Source organism: Ranitomeya imitator, chromosome 10 (assembly GCF_032444005.1).
Source record: "Ranitomeya imitator isolate aRanImi1 chromosome 10, aRanImi1.pri, whole genome shotgun sequence".
NCBI lineage: Eukaryota > Metazoa > Chordata > Amphibia > Anura > Dendrobatidae > Ranitomeya > Ranitomeya imitator.
In genome coordinates this window covers 63,368,196-63,389,249 of record NC_091291.1, presented here as the reverse complement: position 1 = coordinate 63,389,249, position 21,054 = coordinate 63,368,196, and the positions used below count along the sequence as shown (strand labels likewise).

General features: G+C 43.9%; 1 protein-coding gene across 3 annotated transcripts in view; it reads right to left on the bottom strand.

Annotated features, from left to right (window-relative positions):
* LOC138651327 (C-Jun-amino-terminal kinase-interacting protein 4-like) overlaps window positions 1–21,054 on the bottom strand; it is an 834,119-nt gene that overhangs the window by 412,255 nt on the left and 400,810 nt on the right. For all 3 annotated transcript variants that reach the window (XM_069741428.1, XM_069741429.1, XM_069741430.1), the window contains 2 exons: window positions 16,366–16,518; window positions 8,364–8,415 (listed from right to left, as the gene is read on the bottom strand). In XM_069741428.1, the coding sequence (XP_069597529.1) occupies window positions 8,364–8,415; window positions 16,366–16,518 (205 nt within the window). The remainder of the gene's footprint in view (window positions 1–8,363; window positions 8,416–16,365; window positions 16,519–21,054) is intronic.

Below are 21,054 nucleotides of genomic sequence, written 5' to 3'. Positions count from 1 at the left end.
GGAGATGCTTGCAAATCTTTCAGGAAGAGCTGGACTCTTCCTTAGGGCCTGGAGAAAATCCTCCTCCATCTCGAAGAAGTGTATGCGTGCCAGCACATCTCTCGGGATGGAGGGCCCCAGGCCAGACGGTTTAGGGATCCTGTGCACGCGGTCAATTATGATGTCTTTTGGGGCAAACTGCGGGAGAGCTGCGGCCATAAATTCCTGCAGAAACATCTTCAAATCCGCCGCCAGGACAGATTCCTCAATGCCTCTCAGTTTGACGTTGTTTCTCCTGGACCTATCTTCCAGGTCCAGGGCTTTAGCATGGGTTTTAGTGGCCATGATTTGCAGGGTCTCATGAGCGTCCCAGAGTTCATTATGAGAAGAGACCAGCTCCGCCATTTTGCGTTCCAAACGGTCAGTGCGGTTACCCAGCTCAACCACCTCCCCTCTCAGTTCAGCCAGCATAGTGCGTATATCTTCCTGGATGGAGGTTCTAAGGTCTCCAAGCAAACCCTTGAGGAGAGAAGCAGTCACCGGGCCATCAGCCGAATCAGATGCTGTACCGCCTGAATGCAACGCTGCTCCGCCTAAATGCGACGCTGCTCCGCTTGAATGCGACGCTGCAGCGCTAGATTGCGACGCCTGAGCGTTGCGTTGTGAAGAGCGGGAAGATCTGGGGGAGGACGGCGCCATCTTGGACTCCGGCGGTAGCTGTGAGGAGGCCGCAAAGAAGTCAGGAATTCTCCTGGTGGGGTCACGGGAGCGCGTTTTGGATTTCCCCATACACTCACCACCGTACCAGGGACCGGAATCGAGATCGAGGAGGAGCGGAAGGGCGCCGGAAAGGTAGATAAGAGCCGCTTTAAGATTCCTGGACACGGAGCTCCCACTCTGTGTGACCTACTCCATCAGCAGCTAGGCCACGCCCCAATTTAGCGAAAATTTTGACAATTTCGCAATTTTCACGTTTTGAATTTTTATTCTATTAAACCAGAGAGTTTTGTGACACAAAATAGTTAATAAATAACATTTCCCACATGTCTACTTTACATCAGCACAATTTTGGAAAAAAAAAATTTTTTTTTGCTAGGAAGTTATAAGGGTTAAAATTTGACCAGCGATTTCTCATTTTTACAACGAAATTTACAAAATCAGTTTGAGGGGTCTGTATGGCTGAAAATACCCAAAAGTGACACCATTCTAAAAACTGCACACCTCAAGGTACTCAAATGTTGTGAATTCTGCTCTTGGGTACCCTCCGGTGGTTGTAAGTGGGAATGCAGTTGTCTTTGACTTGCAGTCCTGGCCAGGTGTATCTGATGATTGCAATTCTGACTGGGGTATTTAGGTGTGCAGGATTCTTTAGCCCTTGCCAGTTGTCAATGTTCCTTGTGAAGTGATGGGTCACTTTCTGGCTTCTCCTGCTTGCTGCCAAATTCAGCAAAGATAAGTGTTTGGTTTTTTGTATCTGTGGCACACTGCTGTGTGCTTGTTTCAGTTTTATTCCTGCTCTGATTGTAGGATTCACTGGAGTGGCAGATTTACGCTCCTACATCTTTAGTTAGATGTAGGAAGTTTTTGTATTTTCTGCTGTGGATGTTTTTGAAGGGTTTTAATACTGACCGCACAGAACTCTGTCCTATCCTGTCCTATCTAGCTAGTGTGGCCTCCTGTGCTAAATCCCGTTTTTCTGCCTGTGTATGTTTTTTCCTCTCCGACTCACCGCCAATATTTGTGGGGGGCTGTCTATCCTTTGGGGATTTTCTCTGAGGCAAGATAGTATTCCTATTTCCATCTTTAGGGGTAATTAGTCCTCCGGCTGTGACGAGGTGTCTAGGTGTGTTAGGTAAACTCCACGGCTACTTCTAGTTGCGGTGTTAAGTTCAGGATTGCGGTCAGTATAGTGGCCACCATCTCCAGTGAAAATTCTCATGCAGCTCCAAGGTCACCGGATCATAACAGTACAACTGGCCAACAATGAGTTAAATGCATCTCAGAAGAAGGGAAGGAAGCTCTTGAGCCATTTTTTTTCTTCAGTCTGTTTTGTGTTCTCTTCCCTCTTAATATCTGGGTGGCTGAGGAGCCTGGTGCAAGCATGAATGTCCAGGATTTAGCTTCTCGTGTAGACCAGCTTGCTGCTAGGGTGCAAGGTATTTCTGATTATATTGCTCAGACTCCTGCTTTAGAACCGAAGATTCCTACTCCTGATTTGTTTTCTGGTGACAGGTCTAAATTTTTGAGTTTCAAAAACAACTGTAAACTTGTTTTTTCCCTGAGACCTCGATCCTCTGTTGATTCCATTCAGCAGGTAAAAATCGTTATCTCACTGCTGCGTGGCGACCCGCAGGAGTAGGCGTTTTCCCTGGAATCTGGGAATCCGGCTTTGCTTAATATTGACTCCTTTTTTCAGGCTTTAGGATTATTGTATGATGAACCTAATTCTGTGGATCAAGCTGAGAAGACCTTGTTCGCCCTGTCTCAGGGTCAAGAGGCGGCAGAATTGTATTGTCAGAAATTCAGAAAATGGTCTGTGTTGACTAAATGGAATGATGATACTTTGGCGGCAATTTTCAGAAGGGGGCTTTCTGAATCCGTTAAAGATGTTATGGTGGGGTTTCCCACGCCTTCCGTTCTGAGTGATTCTATGTCTCTGGCCATTCAGATTGACCGACGCCTGCGGGAGCGCAGAACTGTGCGCGCTGTGGCGTTATCCTCAGAGCAAATTCCTGAGCCTATGCAATGTGATAGAATTCTGTCTAGAACGGAACAACAAGGTTTCAGACGTCAAAATAGGTTGTGTTATTATTGTGGCGACGCTTCTCATGTCATTTCTGTCTGCCCTAAGTGGACAAAGAGGATCGCCAGTTCAATTACCATCAGTACTGTACAACCTAAATTTTTGTTATCTGTGTCCTTGATCTGCTCATTGTCATCATTTTCTGTCATGGCGTCGCCTTGAATTTAATAGATTTTGAGTTTGCCAAGCGTTGTGGTTTTCCCTTGCAGCCTTTGCAGAACCCTATGCCTTTAAGGGGCATTGATGCTACACCCTTGGCTAAAAATAAGACCCAGTTTTGGACACAGGTAACCATGCGCATGGTGCCAGCCCATCAGGAAGATTGTCGATTTCTGGTGTTGCATAACTTGCATGATGCTATCGTGCTGGGTTTTCCGTGGTTGCAGGTACATAATCCTGTGTTGGATTGGAAGTCCATGTCTGTGACTAGTTGGGGTTGTCAGGGGTTCATAATGATGTTCCTTTGATGTCAATCTCCTCTTCTTCACCTTCTGAGATTCCAGAGTTTTTGTCTGATTTTCAGGATGTATTCGATGAGCCCAAGTCCAGTTTCCTTCCACCACACAGGGACTGCGATTGTGCTATTGACTTGATTCCAGGCTGTAAGTTTCCTAAGGGTCGACTTTTCAACCTATCTGTGCCTGAACATACTGCCATGCGGAGCTATATTAAGGAGTCTTTGGAGAAAGGGCATATTCGACCATCTTCTTCACCGTTGGGAGTGGGGTTCTTTTTTGTTGCTAAAAAAGATGGTTCCTTGAGACCCTGTATAGATTACCGCCTCTTGAATAAAATCACGGTCAAGTTTCAATACCCTTTAGCTTTGCTTTCCGATTTGTTTGCTAGGATTAAGGGAGCTAGTTGGTTTACGAAGATTGACCTTCGAAGGGCATATAATCTTGTTCGTATTAAGCAGGGAGATGAATGGAAAACTGCATTTAACACGCTTGAAGGCCATTTTGAATAACTTGTGATGCCATTCGGACTCTCTAATGCTCCATCTGTTTTTCAGTCCTTTATGCATGATATCTTCCGGACTTATCTTGATAAATTCTTGATTGTATATTTGGATGATATTTTGATTTTTCCCGATGATTGGGAGTCTCATGTGCAACAGGTCAGGATGGTATTTCAGATCCTTCGTGACAATGCCCTGTTTGTGAAAAGGTCTAAGTGTCTCTTTGGGGTGCAGAAAGTCTCTTTTTTGGGCTTCATTTTTTCTCCCTCGTCTATAGAGATGGATCCGGTTAAGGTTCAGGCCATTCATGATTGGATTCAGCCCACATCCGTGAAGAGCCTTCAGAAATGTTTGGGTTTTGCAAATTTTTATCGCCGTTTCATTGCTAATTTTTCTAGTGTGGTTAAACCCTTGACCGATTTGACGAAGAAAGGCGCTGATGTGGCGAATTGGTCCTCTGCGGCTGTCTCTGCCTTTCAGGAGCTTAAACATCGATTTACTTCTGCTCCAGTGTTGCGGCAACCGGATGTTTCTCTTCCGTTTCAGGTTGAGGTTGACGCTTCTGAGATTGGGGCAGGGGCCGTTTTGTCTCAGAGGGATCCTGTTGGTTCCTTAATGAAACCGTGTGCCTTCTTTTCCCGTAAATTTTCACCTGCTGAACGCAATTATGATGTCGGCAATCGGGAGTTGTTGGCTATTAAGTGGGCGTTTGAGGAGTGGCGACATTGGCTTGAGGGAGCTAAGCACCGTATTGTGGTCTTGACCGATCATAAGAATTTGATTTACCTCGAGTCTGCTAGACGACTGAAACCTAGACAGGCTCGATGGTCCTTGTTTTTTTCCCGTTTTGATTTTGTGGTCTCGTACCTTCCGGGTTCTAAGAATATTAAGGCTGATGCCCTCTCTAAGAGTTTTTTGCCTGATTCTCCTGAGGTCTTGGAACCGGTCGGTATTCTGAAAGAAGGGGTGGTACTTTCTGCCATTTCCCCTGATTTACGACGGGCTCTTCAGGAATTTCAGGCAGACAGACCTGACCGCTGTCCTGTGGGGAAATTGTTTGTTCCTGACAGATGGACTAGTAGAGTGATTTATGAGGTTCACTGTTCCGTGTTGGTTGGTCATCCTGGCATTTTTGGTACCAGAGACTTGGTTGGTAGGTCATTTTGGTGGCCTTCTTTGTCGTGTGATGTGCGTTCTTTTGTGCAGTCCTGTGGGACTTGTGCGCGGGCTAAGCCTTGTTGTTCCCGTGCTAGTGGGTTGCTTTTGCCATTGCCAATCCCTGAGAGGCCCTGGATGCATATTTCGATGGATTTTATTTCTGATCTTCCTGTTTCCCAGAAGATGTCTGTTATCTGGGTTGTTTGTGACCGGTTCTCTAAGATGGTTCATTTGGTACCTTTGCCTAAATTGCCTTCCTCTTCTGATTTGGTTCTGTTGTTTTTTCAGCATGTGGTTCGTTTGCACGGTATTCCGGAGAATATTGTGTCCGACAGAGGTTCCCAGTTTGTTTCTAGGTTTTGGCGGGCCTTTTGTGCTAGGCTGGGCATTGATTTGTCTTTTTCTTCTGCATTTCATCCTCAGACAAATGGCCAGACCGAGCGAACTAATCAGACCTTGGAGACTTATTTGAGATGCTTTGTGTCTGCTGATCAGGATGATTGGGTGGCCTTCTTGCCATTGGCCGAGTTTGCCCTTAATAATCGGGCTAGTTCTGCTACCTTGGTTTCGCCTTTCTTTTGTAATTTTGGTTTTCATCCTCGTTTTTCTTCTGGGCAGGTTGAGCCTTTTGACTGTCCTGGTGTGGATTCTGTGGTGGACAGGTTGCAGCAGATTTGGGCTCATGTGGTGGACAATTTGGTGTTGTCTCAAGAGGAGTCTCAACATTTTGCTAATCGTCGTCGGTGTGTTGGTTCCCGGCTTCGGGTTGAGGATCTGGTTTGGTTGTCTTCCCGTCATGTTCCTATGAAGGTTTCTTCTCCAAAGTTTAAGCCTCGGTTTATTGGTCCTTATAGTATTTCTGAGATTATTAATCCGGTATCTTTTCGACTGGCGCATCCGGCCTCTTTTGCTATCCATAATGCCTTCCATAGATCTTTGCTGCGGAAATATGTGGAGCCCGTTGTTCCCTCTGTTGATCCTCTGACTCCTGTGTTGGTTGATGGGGAGTTGGAATATGTTGTTGAGAAGATTTTGGATTCCCGTTTTTCGAGGCGGAAGCTTCAGTACCTGGTCAAATGGAAGGGTTATGGCCAGGAGGATAATTCTTGGGTTTTTGCCTCTGATGTCCATGCTGCCGATTTGGTCCGTGCCTTTCATCTGGCTCGTCCTGATCGTCCTGGGGCCCTGGTGAGGGTTCGGTGACCCCTCTTCAAGGGGGGGGGTACTGTTGTGAATGTCACTGCTCTATAGGACCCTCAGTGACACACTGACAGGAGAAAATGGATCCTGCAGTGCATCACCGAGTTTACTATAGTTCAAAGTCTCACTTTATGGTAATTGCTGCGTGGGAAAATTTCTCACACAGCAATGCCAAAAGTGAGACTAGGGACTAGTTTTTTACAGCGACGGAGGAATACAGTGCGGAAGGATACCTTCCTCCCATCATTGGATTCCTGGAGGCCCTGGAGAGCGGTCACATCAGCTGATGCTGCCGTTCTCCACAGGAGATCGTCGTGGGACACTCGTGGATTTATGCGGACAGGGAGTATATTGGTTGTTTATTATTTTAATCTTTTCTACAGATGACACTGGCTTCGGGGACCAAAATGACAAGTAATGGTGAGTATGTAATCTATGTCATATGTACTGTATGTCTGTATGTATGTATTGTGTGTAATGTATAAATGCACTGTATGTAGTATGTACTGTATGTAGTATGTATGTAGTATGTTTGCAGTATGCATGCAGTATGTATGCAGTATGTATGCAGTATGTAGTATGTATGTAGTATGTAATATGTATGTAGTATGTATGTAGTATGTATGTAACATAGTAACATAGTTAGTAAGGCCGAAAAAAGACATTTGTCCATCCAGTTCAGCCTATGTTCCATCATAATAAATCCCCAGATCTACGTCCTTCTACAGAACCTAAAAATTGAATGATACAATATTGTTCTGCTCCAGGAAGACATCCAGGCCTCTCTTGAACCCCTCGACTGAGTTCGCCATCACCACCTCCTCAGGCAAGCAATTCCAGATTCTCACTGCCCTAACAGTAAAGAATCCTCTTCTATGTTGGTGGAAAAACCTTCTCTCCTCCAGACGCAAAGAATGCCCCCTTGTGCCCGTCACCTTCCTTGGTATAAACAGATCCTCAGCGAGATATTTGTATTGTCCCCTTATATACTTATACATGGTTATTAGATCGCCCCTCAGTCGTCTTTTTTCTAGACTAAATAATCCTAATTTCACTAATCTATCTGGGTATTGTAGTTCTCCCATCCCCTTTATTAATTTTGTTGCCCTCCTTTGTACTCTCTCTAGTTCCATTATATCCTTCCTGAGCACCGGTGCCCAAAACTGGACACAGTACTCCATGTGCGGTCTAACTAGGGATTTGTACAGAGGCAGTATTATGCTCTCATCATGTGTATCCAGACCTCTTTTAATGCACCCCATGATCCTGTTTGCCTTGGCAGCTGCTGCCTGGCACTGGCTGCTCCAGGTAAGTTTATCATTAACTAGGATCCCCAAGTCCTTCTCCCTGTCAGATTTACCCAGTGGTTTCCCGTTCAGTGTGTAATGGTGATATTGATTCCTTCTTCCCATGTGTATAACCATGTAGTATTTTTTTTTTTCACATTCAACACATTAGCAGGATGATGGGACTACTACTGTCCCTTCATTGGCTAATGTGTCAATCACTGTCAGTGTAGCAGGCATCGTCCGAAGTGACTTGTAGTCCCATCGGACGATGCCTGCACACATGCACAGAGCCCCGGCAGGCCGCACAGAGCCCCGGAAGCCTGCACAGAGCCCTGGCAGGCCGCACAGAGCCCCGGCAGGTCGCACAGAGCCCAGGCAGACCTGTACAGATCCCTGGCATGCCCGCACAGAGCCCCGGCAGCCCACACAGAGCCCCGGCAGCCCACACAGACCCCCGGGCAGGCCCGCACAGACCCCCGGCAGGCCCGCACAGACCCCCGGCAGGCCCGCACAGACCCCCGGCAGGCCCGCACAGACCCTCGACAGGAATGCAAAGACCCCCGGCAGGCATGCACAGACCCCCGGAAGGCCCGCACAGACCCCCCACGGTCACGCACAGACCCCGCCCGCAAACACAGTCTCCACCCACACACCATTATAGTGCATCATTGCACTATAGGAACTTCTGATTCCGGTATCCGATATCGCAAAAGTATCGGAACTCGTTATCGGAATTCTGATACAGCGAATATCGTCCGATACCTGATATTTGCAGTATCGGAATGCTCAACACTAGTGATCAGTAATGAAAATGTCCATGATAGGGCATTGGGGGTGGAGGTGAGGTAGTCTCACAGAATTTGTAACCGATTACAACAAATCATATTATATGTGGGTAAAGTGTCTGAGAATTAGGATATATACGGGATATTATGAAGTAAATCTATTCATATTTCAAACAATTACATCAATGTACCTCAGCATCCTCTCTGCATAACTTTCTTGTTTCTTCCAGTTCAATGCGAGTCCTAAAGATTAAAAACAACACCCACTTAACATCAATCACATTTTAATGGTAAGTAAATCTCATTCAACAGATATTTCACTTCGCAATGAACCCAAAAAATTTGCGATTCATGAAGTAGAGAATTAAAAATCACCCTTCAATTAATTCTCAAAAAATATCTATCACCATTTTAGGAATATGATATTAATTATTTTATGATCGATCCTTTGGTGATTTTACTTGCTAGAGTCTCTATGGCACTGCATGAGCGCTGGCAACGCAAATAGGAGGTATACTGTGTCTGGCCAACAGAGAAAAGGCCAGAGGTAAACTCCACTAGAGGTAAACAAATGCAAAGACACATATCTCTCCATTCCTTCTTCACCAGGATTGTCACTGGTGGTGGTCGCACCTGAAGGATAAGGGGACCCTTGTTCTTAATACAAGTGTGTGTACTACAAGTGGGACCAGATTCATTTAGTCCATTTTGGAATATATGACGAGTATTCTAAAAATATCCAGGATGGGATAACCTGCATTTGAATAAGATAGTTAACCAGCCAAGGAATAAGATAGTTGAACAAAACTGGATATGTCGGAAATGCATTAGTATTTCATGGCTATAATGTGGACCTTTTCCATTGCAAAGGCTTTTTTAATCCATTTTTATTTTGCAATAAAGAAGATTACTTTATGCCTTAGATATGTCGATCTTTTTCTCTATATTTGTTAAGTGGATGGTCTACTGGAGCTCTGGCAACACTATATGGAAAATGGATGTGAGGAGTCGTCATATCAAATCCTCTGACAATCTGGTAAGTAGAACATCTATGAAATCTAGCACCTGAGTACCCCACTTACTGGTAGAATGTGGCACGGACATGCGTGCATCATTTTAATGGGGATAAAAGGGCCCCATTCTGCTGATTGACGAGGGTCCCAGAGCTTGGACCCTCTAATGATTAAGAAGTTATTGCCTATCCTATGGGTAGCTGATAATTTCTCTTCATTGGACCACTCCATTAAGGAAACTGCTAGATTAATGTAACAAAAAGTTATCACCCATTAACATGCCTCAATTAAAAACCCCTCCTGATCCCACTGACATCAGAACATATTTTGTACCCATGGAATTTGTATACCGTATATACTCGAGTATAAGCCGAGATTTTCAGCCCATTTTTTTGGGCTGAAAGTCCCCCTCTCGGCTTATACTCGAGTCATATACCCGGGGGTCGGCAGGTGAGGGGGAGCGGGGGCTGTGTAATCATACTTACCTGCTGCGGCGCGGTCCCTGCAGTCCCTGGCTTCCCCGGCGCTGCAGATTCTTCCTGTACTGAGTGGTCACATGGTACCGCTCATTACAGAAATGAATAGGCGGGTCCACCTCCCATAGGGGAGGAGCCGCATATTCATTGCTGTAAATGATCGGTAACTGTGACCGCTCAATTACAGGAAGAAGCTGCAGCGCCGGAGAAGCCAGGGACTGCAGGGACCGCGCCAGGAGCAGGTAAGTATACGGGGAGCGCAGAGCTGCGCGATATTTACCTGCTCCTCGCTCCGGTGCGGCTCCGTCTCCAGCGTCCTCTAGTTGTGACGCTCAGGTTAGAGGGTGCGGTGACGTAGTCAGTGCGTGCCCTCTGCTGAGCGTCAGTGCTGGAGATGGAGCCGCACGAGGAGCAGGTAAATATTGAAAGCGCCGGCGTCCTGAGCGAAGAGAGGTGAGTATGTGATTTTTTTTTTTTTTATTGCAGCAGCATTCTATATGGCACAGCATTATATATGGAGCATCTATGGGGCCATAATCAACGGTGCAGAACATTATATATGGCACAGCTTTATAAGGAGCATCTATGGGGCCATAATCAACGGTGCAGAGCATTATATATGGCACAGCTTTATAAGGAGCATCTATGGGGCCATAATCAATGGTGCAGAGCATTATATATGGGGCACAGCTTTATGTGGAGCATCTATGGGGCCATAATCAATGGTGCAGAGCATTATATATGGGGCACAGCTTTATAAGGAGCATCTATGGGGCCATAATCAATGGTGCAGAGCATTATATATGGGGCACAGCTTTATAAGGAGCATCTATGGGGCCATAATCAACGGTGCAGAGCAATATATATGGGGAACAGCTTTATAAGGAGCATCTATGGGGCCATAATGAACGGTGCAGAGCAATATATATGGGGCACAGCTTTATAAGGAGCATCTATGGGGCCATAATCAACGGTGCAGAGCAATATTTATGGGGCACAGCTTTCTATGGCACATCTATGGGGCAATAATGAACGGTATAGAGCATTCCATATGGCACAGCTTTATGTGGAGCATCTATGGGGCCATAATGAACGGTGCAGAGCATTCTATATAGCACAGTTGTATATGGAGCATCTATGGGGCAATAATGAACGGTATGGAGCATCTATTTTTATTTTTTAAATTTACCAGTAGCTGCTGCATTTTCCACCCTAGGCTTATACTCAAGTCAATAAGTTTTCCCAGTTTTTTGTGGCAAAATTAGGGGGGTCGGCTTATACTCGGGTCGGCTTATACTCGAGTATATACGGTATATGACGGATAGGATTAAAAGCCTAATTAAGTTAATTAAGAGCCTAATTAACTGGATATTAACTGGGAAACAGAGACCTGCAAAACCCATAAAGGCAACAGCTTTCTGCTAATACCCAAGAAAGATTATCTTTCACAATTGGTGCAGAATCCAACCAGAGGAGCAGCACTTTTAGACCGAATACTACCTAATAGACCTGACAGAATAACAAATCTGCAGGTCGTCGGGCATCTAGGAAATAGCGACCACAATATTGTAGAGTTTCACCTGTCTTTCACTAGGGGGACTTGTCAGGGAGTCACAATAACACTGAACTTTAGGAAGGCAAAGTTTGACCAGCTTAGAGATGCCCTTAATCTGGTAGACTGGGACAATATCCTCAGAAATAAGAATACAGATAATAAATGGGAAATGTTTGAGAACATCCTAAATAGGCACTGTAAGCGGTTTATACCTTGTGGGAATAAAAGGACAAGAAATAGGAAAACCCAGTGTGGCTAAACAAAGACGTAAGAGGGGCAATTAACAGTAAAAAGAAAGCATTTGCACTACTAAAGCAGGATGGCACTATTGAAGCTCTAAAAAAACTATAGGGAGAAAAATATTTTATCTAAAAAACTAATTAAAGCTGCCAAAAAGAAAACAGAGAAGCACATTGCTAAGGACAGTAAAACTAATCCCATACTGTTCTTCAACTATATCAATAGTAAAAGGATCAAAAGTGAAAGTGTAGGCCCCTTAAAAAATTTTTGAGGAAAGAATGGTTGTAGATGACGAGGAAAAAGCTAATCTATTAAACACCTTCTTCTCCAAGGTATTCACGGTGGAAAATGAAATGCTAGGTGAAATGTCGAGAGACAAAGAAAATTCTATATTAAGGGTCGCCAATCTAACCCAAGAAGAGGTGCAAAACCGGCTAAATAAGATTGAAATAGATAAATCTCCGGGTCCCGATAGCATACACCCACGAGTACTAAGAGAACTAAGTAAAATAACAGATAAGCCATTATTTCTTATATTTAGTGACTCTATAGAGATGGGATCTGTTCCACAGGACTGGCGCATAGCAAAAGTAGTACCAATATTCAAAAAGGGCTCTAAAAGCAAACCTGAAAATTATAGGCCAGTAAGTCTAACCTCTATTGTTTGTAAAATATTTGAAGGGTTTCTGGAGGATGTTATTCTGGATTATCTCAATGAGACTGTTTAACTCCATATCAACATGGATTTATGAGGAATCGCTCTTGTCAAACTAATCTAATCATTTCTTATGAAGAGGTAAGCTATAGACTGGACCAAGGTAAGTCATTAGACGTGGTATATTTTGATTTTTCCAAAGCGTTTGATACCGTGCCACACAGGGTCGGACTGAGGCACCGGGACACCGGGGAATCATCAGGCGGGCCCACCCTGAGCCCTTGCCACCCACAAAGGGGGCACCCTGCATCTGCAATTCCTTTATGAAGTGCACAGACAGTGTACAGCATTCCTTAGAGTGAATAAGGCTGCACACCTTCTGAAGTCCTTGCTTGTATTTCCCAAACCCCCCTACATCACAGCGGCCGGAAGTCCCAATTGGTGATTAAAGGCAGCCAGTGGTTCCCTGCTCGCTCGCTGACACATGAATAGTAGGGTAGGTTGGAGCATTCAGTCACACACAGTCTGCAGTGTCTCCGGCAGCACAGCACTGAGACAATCTCGTCAGCAAAGCATCCTCTCACGGGATCACGCTGGGCTCTCGTCCGCCATATTTCGCCCTGCTAGTATTTTGGTTTCGTCTCCTGCCTAGAAGCAGAGGAGTCATAGACAAAACTGCAGCTAGAGGAGGGACCATTACGTTCCGGGACCTGTCATGTCAGAGGCACTTGGTTCCGCTGGCAGAGTGCAGGACATTCTGGACAGGGCCTGACAATTTTGAAGCTGGGACTTTGCAGTGTGACTGAGGGGGGAGGTGGCGGTGAGATTGCCGGGCTGGGGCAGCAGAGGCGACGCTTTTTCCCTCACCCCCACTGGACCGAGTTGGCTTCACTAGGAGGCTGACGGAGAGGTGCCGCGGGCCCCGTATCCGAGCTGGCAGCATAGGAGAAGACTGAGGTGAGCGGGGAATGTAGTGTAGGGTGGTGGGCTCAGGCCTGAATTACACTGCCACGGTGCCTTATGGGATTCGGGGAAAGCGGCCGGAAGTCCCAACTGGCGATTATTATATAGGATTTATTTTTATCTAGTAAATAATACTCATTTAGTAATCTTTGTACTGTCCCCTCATATATTTATAAATTAAAATAAGATAACCCCTTAGTCTTCGTTTTTCCAAACTAAATAGCCCCAAGTTTAATAACCTATCTTGGTATTGCAGACCAGTCCTCTAATAAACTTGGTCGCTCTTCTCTGCACCCGCTCTAGTTCAGCTATGTCTTTCTTATACACCGGAGACCAGAACTGTACACAGTATTCTAAGTGTGGTCGAACTAGTGACTTGTATAGAGGTAAAATTATGTTCTCCTAATAAGCATTTATGCCTCTTTTAATGCATCACATTATTTTATTTGCCTTTGTAGCAGCTGCCTGACACTGGCCACTAAATGTGAGTTTGTCATCCACCCATACACCCAGGTCTTTTTCATTGACTGTTTTGCCCAGAGTTTTAGAATTAAGCACACAGTTATACATTTTATTACTTCTACCCAAGTGCATGACCTTAAATTTATCCCCATTAAAGCTCATTTGCCATTTATAAGCCCAAGCTTCTAGTTTACATAAATCATCCTGTAATATACAACTTTCCTCCTCTGTATTGATTACCCTGCAGAGTTTAGTGTCATCTGCAAATATTGAAATTCTGCTCTGTATGCCCCCTACAAGGTCATTAATAAATATGTTAAAAAGAAGAGGGCCCAATACTGACCCCTGTGGTACCCCACTGCTAATCTGACATGGAGAAGGACTTGGGGATCCTAGCTAATGATAAACATAACTGGAGCAGCCAGTGCCAGGCATCGGCTGCCAAGGCAAACAGGATCATGGGGTGCATTAAAAGAGGTCTGGATACACATGATAGAGCAAGTACAAAGGAGGGCAACAAAATTAATAAAGGGGATGGGTGAACTACAATACCCAGAAAGATTAGCAAAATTAAGATTATTTAGTCTAGAAAAAAGACGACTGAGGGGCAATCTAATAACCATATATGAGTATACAAGGGAACAATACAAATATCTGTCTATACAAAGGAAGGTGACGGTCACAAGGGGGCATTCTCTGCATCTGGAGGAGAGAAGGTTTTTCCACCAACATAGAAGAGGATTCTTTACTGTTAGGACAGTGAGAATCTGGAATTCCTTGCCTGAGGAGGTGGTGATGGCGAACTCAGTCGAGGGGTTCAAGAGAGGCCTGGATGTCTTCCTGGAGCGCAACAATATTATCTTACAGTTATAAGGTTCTTTAGAAGGATGTAGATCTGGGGATTTATTCTGATGTAATATAGGCTGAACTGGATGGACAAATGTCTTTTTTCGGCCTTGCTAACTATGTTACTATGTTAATGACGACTCCCCCACTATTGTTTTGTGGTATTAGACCTAAAATAATATTGGCTTCTAAATATGCGCTTCTTATGCGGTCCAAAGACCGAAAAATAGTGCGAGAATGTAGCAGGTGGGGTGACTGATGTTATGCGCTTTAGTTTGCGGCCAAAAGACCGGAAGTAGCCTGAGATACATGGGGAGGCTGCACACAGCCGCTGCGGCCCACAGACCTGAACAAGCACTTTACATTGATATCGCTTACCGGATGGGAGGTAATAAGACAGTGGACTTCACATCCAGTAGATCTGCCCTCCTCAATGTGGTCCAAAAACCGGAAACAACATCAGGCGTAGGTTACTATGGGGGTGAGTGCAATACTATTTAAAAAGGGCAGGTTATTGGGGATCCTTATGTACCATGCTTCATTTGAATGGGTTATGACATGACCAGTTGGATCTGACATGCAAGTTCCCTGCCACTGCAGGAACTTGTAGTTTCCCACATACTTTTCACGCATCTGATGAATCCCCCATATGCGAGAGGAAACACGTAGGAAGATACAATATATATTGATGGGTACATCATAGCAGTCTTACTTACGGACTGCCCTTGTAAGGGCAGGAGAAATACAGGGGTATAACAGAGGAGGGCAGGAGAATTCCTTCCCCCTTAAACTTAATCTCCATGCTCTTGTGTATCTGTGATCTGCTGAAAACAAGTTCAACTGGAAGTGGGGAGACCACACCATTTTTTAACTGAACACTGGTAACTTTAGCACTAGTATCTTATCACTTTGTGTTTTCTTGTTTGTTATCACTTGATTTATCCAGCATTTTAGTGATTATATTAAAAGTTATGTTTTAGTTATTGGAACCTCTCCTTGCTAATTAGTGTTTCTTCTGATAGTATTGATTTGTGGGCTATACTGACCATACTACTGCTGACTGTTATATGAAGTTACAGGACCAGCCTTTTCTCTGTTGGCCAGACACAGGGTGCCTTCTATTTGCTTTGCCAGCCCTAATGTAGTGCCATAGAGACAATAAACAAGCAAAATCACCAAATGATCTATCAAAAATAATAAATATAAAATTCCTAAAATGGTGATGGATATTTATTTACTTATTGAGAATTAATAGAAGGTTCATACAGTGTTCTACAGACGTCAGCATGAGCCTTTACAATTTCAATTGGCCATTTGAAGGAACCATAATTTTTGATGTTGCTCTCTGTGAAAAGGAGTTTGACACGCCAGAGGAAAGCATTTCTCTTTACAGTAAGACTATGGAATGCTCTTCCCCAATGAATGAATATAAAAAGGAGTCTGGGTGTCTATCAGAATAAATAACTAAACAGAGCAACTGTGTAAGATGGTGGGATGAGGAGTTTATCCAGGCATTTGTTCTCCCATTTTTGGAGTGGGAAGGAATTTCTTTCTCTCAATGCCTCATAAAAATAGATTAAAACAGTGACCAAGTGAAATCTATTTACCTATGTAAGGTATCTCTAAAGAAAAAAAAATGTATGCAGCATGTCAGATTACCATGGGCTATAAAGCGTAATTAAAATAGTACAGTCAGTTCATGAATAGATGTCCAAAGACAAAAGTTAGGAGAGTATTAAAGATTCTAACACATTGACATCATAGGTAAGCAACATGCTTATTGTTATCGGCATGAACGCTTGAGTCATTCCTGGAAAATAATACTTCTATGAATGGAGGAATGTCTACATAAAAAGTACATATTGCCCTAGCCAGATACTCTTTAGAATGCTTAGGCAGATGATGCAGTACCTTCCAACATTACAAAACCTTAACTTTCTGGAGATTTCCTAGCCCCCGATGAAGTGATTGATAAAAACTTACATCTGCAGATCCTGATCAGTTTCTCTTAACTTGAACTCGCAACGAGACAGATTTTGCACCGCAGTTTCAATCTCGCTTTTAAGAGACTCTCGCTCTGCCGTCAGCTCCTCCACTCTTGCAATGAGACTTTTTCTAGCCATATCAACTTCATTCCTGCCAAGAAATAACAGTGAATATAGAAAGCCTCAGTATACTATCGACGGACATCTTGTCAGTAGGATAAACCTTCCAAAGCCCTTCGGGCATATAGGTTACAGGAAGCTGAATAATAAGATACCTTGATATCTTTCATCCGATGTCTTATTATAGAGAAATACACATTTTTTTAAATATGTAAGTGAGCTGTTAAGATCTCTGGGCCAGACATTAACCCCTTCATGACCCAGCCTATTTTGACCTTAATGGCCTGGCCGTTTTTTGCAATTCTGACCAGTGTCCTTTTATGAGGTAATAACTCGGGAACACTTCAACGGATCCTAACGGTTCTGATAATGTTTTTTCGTGACATATTGGGCTTCATGTTAGTGGTAAATTTAGGTCAATAATTTTTGCGTTTATTTGTGAAAAAAAATGGAAATTTGGCTAAAATTTTGAAAATTTTGCAATTTTCACATTTTTAATTTTTATTCTGTGAAACCAGAAGATTATGTGACACAAAATAGTTAATAAATAACATTTCCCACATGTCTACTTTACATCAGCACAATTTTTTAAACAAATATTTTTTTTGCTAGGAAGTTATAAGGGTTAAAATTTGACCAGTGATTTCTCATTTTTACAACAAAATTTACAAAATCATTTTTTTTAGGGACCACCTCACATTCGAAGTCAGCTTGAGGGGTCTGTATGGCTGAAAATACCCAAAAGTGACACTATTCTAAAAACTGCACCCCTCAAGGTACTCAAAACCACATTCAAGAAGTTTATTAACCCTTCAAGTACTTCACAGCAGCAGAAGCATCATAGAAGGAAAAATGAACATTTAACTTTTTAGTCACAAAAATGATGTTTTAGCAACAATTTTTTCTATTTTCCCAGGGGTAAAAAGAGAAACTGGACCCCAAACGTTATTGTACAATTTGTCCTGAGTACGCCGATACCTCATATGTGGGGGAGAACCACTGTCTGGGCGCACGACAGGGCTCTGAAGGGAAGGAGCGACATTTGACTTTCTCAATGAAAAATTGGCTCCAATCTTTAGCGGACACCATGTCGCGTTTGGAGAGCCCCTGTGTGCCTAAATATTGGAGCACCCCCACATGTGACCCCATTTTGGAAACTAGACCTCCCATGGAACTAATCTAGATGTGCGGTGACCACTTTAAATCCCCAAGTGCTACATAGAAGTTTATAACGCAGAGCCATGAAAATAAAAAATCATTTTTCTTTCCTCAAAAATTATTTTTTAGCCTGCAATTTTTTATTTTCACAAGAGTAACAGGAGAATTTGGACCCCGAAAGTTGTTGTCCAGTTTGTTCCGAGTATGCTAATGTCCCATATGTGGGGGGGGGAGGGGGAAACCACTGTTTGGGGACACGTCTGGGCTCAGGAGGGAAGTAGTGACTTTTGAAATGCAGACTTTGATGGAATGGTCTGCGGGCGTCACGTTGCGTTTGCAGAGACCCTGATGTGCCTAAACAGTAGAAACCCCCCACAAGTGACCACATTTTGGAAACTAGACCCCCCAAGGAACTTATCTAGATATGCGGTGAGCACTTTGAACCCCCAAGTGCTTCACAGAAGTTTACAACGCAGAGCTGTGAAAATAAAAAATAATTTTTCTTTACTCAAAAAAGATGTTTTAGCAAGCAATTTTTTATTTTCACAAGGGTAACAGGAGAAATTGGACCCTAATATTTGTTGCCCAGTTTGTCGTGAGTACGCCGATACCCCATATGTGGGGGTAAACCACTGTTTGGGCGCACGTCAGGGTCGGAAGGGAGGGAGCACCATTTGACTTTCTGAACGCAAGATTGGCTGGAATCCATGGTGACGCCATGTTGCGTTTGGAGACCCCTGATGTGCCTAAACAGTGGAAACCCCTCAATTCTAACCCCAACACACCCCTAACCCTTATCACAACTGTAGCCATAACCCTAATCACAACCCTAACCCCAACACACCCCTAACCACAACCCTAACCCCAACACACCCGTAACCCTAATTCCAACAGCAACTTTAACCCCAACACACCCCTAACCCTAACCACAAGCCTAATCTTAACCCTAATTCCAACCCTAGCCCTAATTCCAACCCTAACCCTAAGGCTATGTGCCCACGTTGCGGATTCGTGTGAGATTTTTCCGCACGGTATTTTCCGCACCATGGGCACAGAGGATTTGGTTTTCCATAGGTTTACATGGTACTGTAAACCTGATGGAAAACTGCTACGAATTCGCAGCGACCAATCCGCTGCGGATCCCCGGCCAATCCCCTGCGGATCCGCAGCCAAATCCACACCGTGTGCAAATACCCTAAACCTAACCCTAGCCCTAACCCTAGTTCTAACCCTAACCCTAGTGGAAAAAGAAAAAAATATATTTTTTCTTTATTTTATTATTGGCCCTACCTATGGGAGTGATAAAGGCGGGGGGGGTCATTTACTATTTTTTTTTTATTTTGATCACTTTGATAGCTTATATCACAGTGATCAAAATATACCTGGAACGAATCTGCTGGCCGGCAGATTCGGCGGGCGCACTGCGCATGCACCCGCCATTTTGGAAGATAGCAGCACCAAGGGAGAAGACGGACGGACATCGGGAGGCCCGGTAAGTATAAGGGGGGGGGAGATCTGAGCATGGGGGGTTGATCGGAGGATGGGGAGGGTGGCATAGGAGCACGGGGAGAGCGGGCAGGAGGACGGGGGAGCGGACAGGATGGTGGAGGGGAGCGGAGTACCGGACGGAGGACCGGGGAGGCGATCGGTGGCGGTGGGGTACACCAGTGTTTCCAGCCATGGCCGATGATATTGCAGCATCGGCCATGGCTGGATTGTAATATTTCACCAGTTTTTCATTGACTTTTTAGAATTGGCTGTCATGTGTACATGAGGAACATTACTATATTTAAACATTAAATAACTTGTATCCTTCAAATTTTCCCTTTAATGTTCAGCGCTCTCTGAGCTAGAGAATGGAAATTAACTGCTAAGAGGTCTTCCCATACATAGCACACAGACAGAGGAAACAAGGCTCTACTTTCTTTATATAGCAGCGGTATTACACATCAGCAATGAGCTGTGCAGCTAGGGAATATTAACTTGATTCAAGTTGTAGCACCATTTGCCTACAGAATCACCAATTTTCTAAGTAAATATATTTCTGAAGGTGGTATTGAGGTGAAATTCTCACCAGATGTCTGTAACAACCCATTGATGTGCATAAATTATGTGTAATAATGAGAAATGACACAGGGAAAAAGTATTGCACACATGAAGAAAAAAAAAGGTGCAAAAAGCCATGGAAAGTCATGAAACCAGCTGAAATCTATCAGTAATTAGAAAGCAATCCTGCGACTTAGTGAAAAATAATATCAGCTGGTTCAACTAATGGACTATAAAAAGTTGCTTCATTACCAAGCTGCCAGACAAGAAATATCTCATGAAGTCAGCTATCTCAAAACTTTCACAACCTTATTGTTGCAAAACATACTGATGGCATTGTTTACAGAAAAACTTCTAAACTATTGAAGGTTCCAGTGAGCCCTGTTTGGGTCATAGTCCGGAAGTGGAAAGAAAATCATTTCACTATAAACCAGCCACAACCAGGTACTCCCCACAAGATTTCAGACATGTAGTGAAAATAATTATCAGAAGAATTATCCAAAGTCAATGGCCACCTGTGGAGAGCTGCAGAAAAACAAACAAACAAACAAAAAAAAAACAAGTAATGCACTTAACCTCCTTGGACTGTATGAATGCTTTCCTTGCAAGAAACCATTGCTAAACAAAAAGCATGTTCAATTGCGTATAAAGTTTGCACAACAATATTTAGACAAGCCTGTGAAAGACCGGGAGAATACAGTCTGGTCAGATGAGACCAAAATTGAACTCTTTGGATGCCATAATACACATCATGTTTGAAAGCCAAAAGTCACTGCATATTACGCCAAAAACATCATACGAACAGTGAATTTTGGAGGTGGGAACATCATGGTATGTGGGGCTGTTGTTCAGCATATGGCACTGGCAAACTTCACATTATTATAAGGAAGGTTAAATGGACAAATGTACATTCTTGATTAAAAAAAATCTGCTTCCATCTACCAGGATGACAACGATGAAATGAGGGCAGAAATTTCAGCAAGACAATGATCTCAAAAAACACGCCAAGGAAATACAGGATTACTCACCGGTAATGCTCTTTTATAGAGCCCACGACAGCACCCACGAGAGAGGGGATCCGCCCCTAGGAACAGGAAACCTACAGAGAGATAAAAGGGGCGGCCCCCCCTCGCTCTTCAGTTGTTTTACAGAGAAAAGGAGGAACCACCTCCAGGTTTTAGTTAATACGTACTGTGAGGCAGTGACCGGTGTCATATGCGAGGGTTGCTATGTGTCCCCCAGAAGGCGATACCGCTTCGGCACACTTCGGCTAAACTAATAGCCCGTGAACTGTTTGCCATGTTTTGTCGTCTTGGGCTTCCCAAGGAGATCCTTACAGATCAGGGAACCCCTTTTATGTCTA